Here is an 8,630-nt window from a genome sequence, read left to right as displayed (position 1 = left end):
CTGCACCCAGTGGGTGAGAGCAACTGGCTGGGTGTCGCACCTCCTGCACCCAGTGAGTGAGAGCAGCTGACTGGGGTGTCACACCCCCTGCACCCACTGGGTGAGAGCAGCTGTCTGGGGTGTCACACATCCTGCATCCACTGGTTGAGAGCAGCTGACTGGGGTGTCACACATCCTGCACCCAGTAAGTGAGAGCAGCTGGCTGGGTGTCACACCCCCTGCACCCAGTCATAGCAGCAGTTGACTGGGGTGTCACACCCCCTGCATCCAGTCATAGCAGCAGCTGACTGGGGTGTCACACCCCCTGCATCCAGTCATAAAAGCAGCTGGAGGAGGCGTCTCCCCCGTTTGTTGCGTCACGGGCTTCCCTGCGGATCACGTGAGTCCGGCTCCTCTGCTGTGCAGCCATGATGGTGGGTGTGCTGAATTCTATCCCAGTTCACTGTTCCTCTCACTTTTTTTCTTACCAAGCGCCATGTCGGCCGTGGACACGCGTATTCATGTGTGCAGTGACAATGTTTTTTTCTGTTCAATCAGCAGGAAGGGTTGGACGACGGCCCCGACTTCCTGTCAGAAGAGGACAGAGGAGTAAGTTTTTGCCGTTCTCAGTATCTGGGTCTCCAGTCTCGGGCTCTCCATTGGGCCTTAAAGGGGAAATAAAACAAGTTCAGCCCTTTAGCTTCATAGCTATCGCCTTGATAGATGCACTTGCCCTGCTGATTGTCTGATGGCAAATTATTTCAGTTAAAACGCTATTGAATATCAGATGTGTTTCTATAGTACTTGTTTTTCTCTTTTTGTTGCTTCGATCTCTACTGGCTCACAACAGTGTCATTTTAACATGCATTTAATCCGTCATTTGTTGTTAAAGTTGATTCATGCTTTCAATTGTTATGTCTGCTTTAAGAAATTTAGCTGGAAAAAATGTCAGTTCATTGTATATCCTAGTTTGGGAACAGAGTCCAAAAAATTACAATTTAGTAAAGCTCTGTTTGTAAACTATTTTGCTTCCCTCAGGAAGCTTCTATATTTTGGGGGGAGGAGGGGACGGAGGTCAGGGTCTTGAGTGACTGAGATCTCTGCAGTTATATTCCTGCTCTAGCTGAGCTTCAAATTGATTCAAATGTAAACTATTTGCTCTCCGAACTACACAATGGTGCAATATCTGGAACATTATGGAGTCCATTTTTTGGCCAAATTTGCTTTTCTCCAGTTACTGATACTGCCATGAATCATAGTGTCTCAAATCTTAGCATTATTACCGTGTCTTGCTTCTCTCTTTCCTCACTCCTGGTTTTTGTGTGAGAAGTTAGCTGAATATTTTTGTGGTCTATTTCAGAGATTGCACTATGTACATAGAAGTAATAATGCTAATTAAAGTTGCAAAATCATTTATAGCAATAACATGCCCGGAGGCATGTTGCACGGGTGTAGTGTAGTTGAAAGTCTGAATGAAATCCAAAGAAGAAGTTGGGACTTTGAACCTCCCTAATATATGGATAGATATGCAAACATACTTTATATGTTGAATCAGATCTAGCATATTTTGAATTTGAGTTGAAACGTCTACATTTTGTTGCTGGTGATCTTCTTACTCGGTATATCAGTGATTGTCATATGACAGATCAATGCATACATGTTTATTTGCAGGTCAAATAATACTGCAAGGTACTGAGTCAACACAATACTTAAAAACAAAATTAGAATCTCCCCAAGAGTTCAAAATACCCTTCCTAGAACATAATTGCTTAGAATCTGATAACTTTCCAGATGTGGTGTTTGTGGATGATGTGGATATCAGTTTCCTAAGTATATATTAAGTAGATTGGGCTTATACTCGAGTTAGAAGAATGAGGTGTGATCTCATTGAAACATATAAGATTCTGAGGGGGATTGATGGGGTCGATGCTGAGAGGCTGTTTCCCCTGGCTGGCGTGTCTAGAACTAGGGAGCATAGTCTCAGGATAAGGGGTCAGCCATTTCAGACTGAGATGAGGAGGAATTTCTTCAGAGGGTGGTGAATCTTTGGAATTCTCTACCCAAAGAGCTGTGGATGCTGAATCGTTGAGTATATTCAAGGCTGAGTGATATATTCTTTGCGACATCACAAACACATACTACAAGATGACCCCAATACATCATGTGACTTGTCACTTGACTCTCATTATACATCAGGAGTTGCATTGCCGCAGTTGTCCACCAGGGGAGCGCTCAATTATACTTTTCCCTCCTTAATGCAGAAGTTATTATAACAAAATAGACCTCGTACATAATTTGCATGGTTATACACAACAAAAGATATAGACTTATTTTGGCATATTTACAAATCAAATGTAACCACTTGTTTTCTGTTTTGAAGAGGATATCTTTGCTCTTGAACAGAGCCTTCCAAACATGGTGTCGAACTTAGACTCAATCCATGCTGAGCCTGAGGAGAATTTTTCTCCAAGGGATGCCTTTGATCTACATTTTAACTCTACAACTTCAGATTGTTTGTCTGCCTGACTTGGACTCAGACTTAAACTCTGACTTTCTCTTGGACTTGTCTGATATAGAACTTGCTATTGGTACTCGTAACCAGGCTATCTGACTCATCAGAAATAACCAAATCATTCCAACTTTCAACTCCTTCCACATCTGTAGATAAAATATGATCAATGTGAACAAACCCAACGTTTCCATGATCAAACATCTTGACCAAAAAAGTGTGAGGGCCACATACTCTTCCTGGTAACCACTTTAACCATTTATAGTGATGGTTCTTCACTGTAACCTTCTGATTCAATTTCACATTTCTCTCTTATTCTACCTCTTGTTATGATTCTCTTTCTGTCTTAATTGTTTCTTTTCTACTGACTCTGCTAAGTTTGGCTTTAACAACGAGAACCTGGTTCGTGGCTGTTTCAGAAACAACTTTGGTGTTCTATGAGGAGTATTACGATAAGTAATTCGAAAATGTGCCAATTTGTGGTCCAGCGACAACTGCCGTTTCTTTGAATCCAACATTTGCTTGATGAGGGCATGTTTTACAATTTGTACTGTGCGCTCTGCTGCACCATTGGAAGCAGGGTATGGTGGAACTTTGTTTCACACCGTTTCTGTTCATGAACTGCAAATTCTTCTGAATAAAATTGCGGTCCATTATCAGACGCAATTTCTTCTGGGAGACCATTAGAAGAAAACAATCTTCGTGAATTGTCCATTGTTTTACTTGTTGTTTTCTGCGTCAGAAACACCTCTACCCACTTCGAATGGCTATCAATCACAATGAACATAGCTCAGCAAAATCTACATGTAACCTTTGCCACACCCTGGGAGGCCATTTCCATGCCTGTAATGGTGTTGATGGTTTCTTGCTTACTGATTGGCATGTTGTACACTGACACATCATCATAGGCAGTCCCTCAAAATCGAGGAAGACTTGCTTCCACTCAGTTCTCAGGTGACTGTACAGTTTCTAAAAGGTGGGGCAGACAGTAGTTGAAGGAAAGGGTGGGTGGGGAGTCTGCTTTGCCAGACGTTCCTTCTGCTGTCTGCGCTTGATTTCTGCATGTTCTCAGCAACGATACTGACTAACGATGTACTCTATCTAGACCTAGCCACCATAAGTAACTGCCTGCAAAACTCTTGGTCAAGCATATTCTCAGGTACTGGTCATGAAGATCTCCTAACAATTTGGACCTGAACTTATTTGGAATAACTACTCTTGCACCCCACATGATACAATCTGAATATCTTCCTCTGATACCTGGTTTGGCCAGCCATTTGCTATGTAATTATACACCGTTGAAATAATTGGGTCATGTTTGGTTGTTGTACCAATCTCTTCAGCTGTGACTGGCAGTTCATCAATGTATGAAAAATAGACTTCATCACAAGTTAGACCCAATAGGGAAAGAGATGCCAACCTAGACATAGAATCAGCATTACTGTGGTCAGCTGATCATCTGTACTCAATGTCATATGAATATGCTAACAAAATTAAAGCCCATCTCTGCATTCGGGCTGCAGCTAAGGTTGGAACTGGGGACTTTGGATGGAGAATTGCTGTCAGGGGCTATGGTCAGTAACTATGGTAAACTTACGACCATACAAGTATTTGTGGAACTTGACCCTAAAAATTAATGCCAAAGCTTCCCTTTCGATCTGCGCATAATTGGGCTAACTGGTACTGAGCGTGCATGAAGCAAATGCAATTGGTCTCTCCTCTACAATAACTCTCTCGAGAGATCACTGCTCCAACTCCATACGGAGAGGGGGTCACATGCTAGCTTGATCTCTTTTAGATATGTTATAGAGAACTAACGTGGTACTCTCTACCAACTGGCTTTTACACTCCTTGAATGCGGCGTCGCATTCTTCTGCCCACATCCAATGGACCTGTTTTTTCAACATCTCATTCACTAGCCAAATTTGGTAGGAACTTCCCATAATAATTCAAAAGACCCAAAAATGATCGAAGTTTAGTGACATTCTTGGGAGTGGGTGAATTTCTGATTACATCCAGCTTTCCCTTGGTTGGATGTAAACCATCTTTGTCTACTCTGTGCCCTAAGTACTCGATTTAGCTTTGAAATAACTCTCTCGTGAGCAGTCATGCATACTCTGCTTCTCTAGCCTTATGAGCACTTCATTCAATATTATTTTGGATTTGCCTGTTTAGTGCTGAAATGAGTATGTCATCTAAATAATATACTACCCCTTGAATTCCTTGCGAAATTTGGTTCATCACCCCTTGGAAAATGGAGGGGACAGAAGCCACTCCAAATGGTGACCTATTGAACTGATATAGGCCTAGATGAGTATTTATAGTCAACCATGACTTGGACTCCTCATCTAGCTCATGTTGTAAGTAGGCATTTGTAAGATCTGTCAGCGTTGTGAACAAATCTTCTACATTTGGCAACGTATTGGGCAGATTTGGTTTACGGTGACTTTATAATCATCACACAACTTACTGTACCATCTGACTTGGGTACAACAATAGGTGTAGCCCAATTACTTGGATCTATCATAGAGATAATGTTCTCAGTTTCTAGTCTGAGTTCTTGCTCAACTTTCTCCTTGAGTACGTATGGTATGGGATGTGTCTTGCAACAAACTGGTGTAGCATCCTTCTGTACCCTGACACTTGCCTTGAAACCTTGGATCGACTGCCTGTTTCATGGAACACCTTCGGATGCTGTTTGATGACCTCATCCTTTGATGCAAATCTGGTTTCCACACAAAATCTCATTCCAATCCAGCTTTGTGATCCCATCCTCATCACCAACGTGATATATTCTTTACGACATCACAGGCGCACACATTCTACAAGATGGCTCTGATACATTTTCACATGACTTATTATACATCGAGTTGCATTACCACAGTAGCCCATTAGGTGGAGCAGTTGTCCACTAGTGGGAGCGCTCTATTAGAGATAGATTTTTGGGTTCTTGGGGAATCAAGGGATATAGGAATTGGGCGGGAAAGTGGAGTTGTGGTTGAAGATCAGCTATGATATTGAATGGTGGAGCAAGCTTGAGGCCGTATAGCCTACTCCTGCTCCTAATTAAATTAAGTTCTTGGATCTCCTGTCAGAACTGAGAACTCCTCCAGTACTTATTTAATACAAAAGTTTCTGAAGTTAGAGCTGTCAATCGAACATGATTAAGGACACAATTATAGAAATTATTCTGCCGAATGCTAATGAGGTAGTGTTGCCTGTATTTTGAGTGACCGTTAGTGTCTCAACCATGTCCAATTCAATTTGCACCTGGAACAAAGCCCATGCACCCTGACTAATTTCCAGTTCAATCAACCTGGCCTGGTCATTTAGGCAACTTGTCTCCTGACCTTCATTTTGCAATTTGGTAATGGGACAGCTTGAATTTTAGTTTTGAACCATTTCAAATCTCCAGAAATTCCATATTTTGCCAAAAGACTTAATGAATTGTGTTGAACTGGCCAAAGGAGATCAGAGAGTGATAGACTCAACATATGTCAAGTATTGCAAAGTAGAAATCAACAGAGCAAATAGAATGTTTGGTTCTGTTGCTATATTAGTGTGAAGTACAATGCTGAGGGCATGAATGCAGAAGCTGTTGCATGCTGTGGTTAAGCTCTAACTTGAGTGGTATATTAGGGTCCAGTCACTGAAGCTTTAGGGAAATACCAAGTCCTGGAAGCAGTATCGAAGAGCCACAAGGCTGATTGCTCGTGTTGGGACTGCGTTATGAGGTAAAGTTAGAAAAGATTGGACTCTTCAGTCTTGAAAGGAATTGATTGATTTGGGACCGTATTGAAAGAAATTACCTGCATTAGAATAGAACCTTTCACAGCCTTCAGGATGTCTCAAAGCTCTTCACAGCCAACAAAGTACTTTTGAAGAATAGTCGCTGTTGTAATGTAGGGAAGCTGTACAGCCAGTTTGCACACAGCAAGGTTCCACAAATAAATGATGAAATATTCTGTTTTGGTATTCGTTGAGGGATAAATATTGGGTAGGACACTTGGTATATTGAAGTATGCAAGGTACAAAGTGGTTTAAAAATGGTTAATTTAGGGCTCTATTTCAAGCTAAACTCACTGTAGGACAAGGGAACATAGGTGTAAACAGGTAAAAGACAAGTTGAGGATTCAGGAGGCACTTCATGCAAAGAGAGATTAATACCTGGAACATTTTTGAGTAGTGAAGGCAAGAACTCTGATTATGTGATGGAGGGACAGCAGGTTTCTATCATCATAGGCAGTCCCTCAAAATCAGATGACTTGCTTCCACTCAAAATGAGGTCTTTGGTGACTGAACAGTCTAATACGGGGACCACAGGTGGGACAGATAGTCGCTGAAGGAAAGGGAGGGTGGGACTGGTTTGCCGCACGCTCCTTCCGCTGCCTGCGCCTGTTTTCTGCATGCTCTCAGTGACAAGACTCGAGGTGCTCAGTGCCCTCCTGGATGCATCTCCTCAACCTAGGGAAATATTTGGCCAGGGTCTCCCAGGTGTTGGTGGGGATGTTGCATTTTATCAAGGAGGCTTTGAGGGTGTCCTTGAAACATTTCCTCTGTCCACCTTGGGCTCGTTTGTCATATAGGAATTCCGAGTAGAGCACTTGCTTTGGGAGTCTTATGTCAGGCATGCGAATAATGTGGCCCGACCAATGGAGCTGGTCGAGTGTTGTCAGTGCTTCGATGTTGGCCTGATCGAGGACGGTAACGTTGACGTGTTTGTCCTCCCAGGGGATTTTCAGAATCTTGTGGAGACATCGTTGGTGGTATTTCTCCAGCGATTTGAGGTGTCTACTGTATATGGTCCACGTCTCTGAGCCATGGCTTTGCTCAGCAATTGATTATATATATATTATAGATATATCGATATATATATATTATATCCTGTACATTTGACATGTGTGTGGATGACAGAAGTGAGTCTCTATGTATGTGGTAGCTGCTTGCTTCTGTGCTAATCATTAAATAAACTTTCAACATCTGATTAGAGGTATTGTGTATCTTCTAGGGAGAACATAATTGGTTTTGATCTTGATTCTGTAAGCTGTTATCTTTTTTCAAAAATATATTTTATTCACATACATTCACAATACATTGGAAAATAGTTCAGTACCTTGCCGTCAGCAATTCCATACAATTCATTTGGATGCTGACAGCAGTTCCATACAATGCACTAGCATGCATTTCATTTCAAACTACGGTTTAGTACAATTCGTAAATCACGTTACATGTAGTACTGTGCAAAATAAGGGTGTTACATGGAGCAGATAAGAACAGGTTTACATTACATTCCAGGATACATTTCAATACCAATCACAAATTGCATTACATGTAGTACTATGCAGATGAAAGCAGTACACTGAATGGATGAGAATACATTTACATTTATTTACAAGTTACTAAACAGTGCAGAGACTTTCATTATACATGGCACAACACAGGTGTTTTTCAGTACATGGTGCTCTATGTATACAAGCAGATTAATAAGTACAGCCCGAGGGGGGTCTGATTCCATCGCCTGGGTTTACCATGGTGGAAGGGCTTTAAACTGTGGCTCTTCCCTATCATGCTTTTGCGGCGACTGCACCAATCTTTAGTGCGTCCCTCAGCACGTACTCCTGGACCTTGGATTGTGCCAGTCTGCAACACTGCTGTGGACATCTCCTTGCTCTGGAAGACCAAGTTTCGGGAAGACCAAAGTGTGTCTTTCACCGAGTTGCTGGCTCTCCAGCAGCAGATGATGTCTGTCTCGGTGCGCGTCCCTGGGAACAGTCCACAGAGCAGAGTCCTGTGTTACGGAGCTGCTTGGGATGAACCGCGACAGCAACCACTGCATCTCCTCCAGACCTGCCTTGCAAAGGGGCAATCCCGAAGGAGATGGATGACAGTCTCGTCTGCACCACAGCTGACTTGGGGGCAGAGTGCCGTGTCTCTGAAACCCAGGCTGTGCATGAAGGATCTGATGGGTAGGGTCCTTCTCACTGTCAACCAAGCTACATCTTGATGCTTGTGTGAAAGCTCTGGCAATGAGACGTTCTGCCAAATGAGTTCGACAGTCTGCTCGGGGAACCGCCCAACAGGATCCATCATCTTTTTCCGTAGGGAGTCCAGGACCTTGCGTGCCGACCACTGCTTTATGGCC

At 42.7% G+C, this 8,630-nt stretch overlaps 1 protein-coding gene across 2 annotated transcripts in view; it reads left to right on the top strand.

Moving 5' to 3' along the window:
• Positions 1-327: 327 nt before the first annotated feature.
• The window catches only part of snx6 (sorting nexin 6), a 57,984-nt gene continuing 49,681 nt past the window's right edge, over positions 328-8,630 (top strand). Inside the window, exons 1-2 of one of the 2 annotated variants that reach the window (XM_070879071.1) lie at positions 328-413; positions 541-588. In XM_070879071.1, coding sequence (XP_070735172.1) covers positions 408-413; positions 541-588 — 54 coding nt within the window. In that variant the 5' untranslated portion in view covers positions 328-407. Of the gene's footprint in view, positions 414-537; positions 589-8,630 lie in introns of both variants that reach the window. The other variant, XM_070879070.1, reaches the window with a different exon arrangement.

Source organism: Pristiophorus japonicus, chromosome 4, assembly GCF_044704955.1.
Source record: "Pristiophorus japonicus isolate sPriJap1 chromosome 4, sPriJap1.hap1, whole genome shotgun sequence".
NCBI lineage: Eukaryota > Metazoa > Chordata > Chondrichthyes > Pristiophoridae > Pristiophorus > Pristiophorus japonicus.
This window is presented reverse-complemented; position numbering and strand designations above follow the sequence as displayed.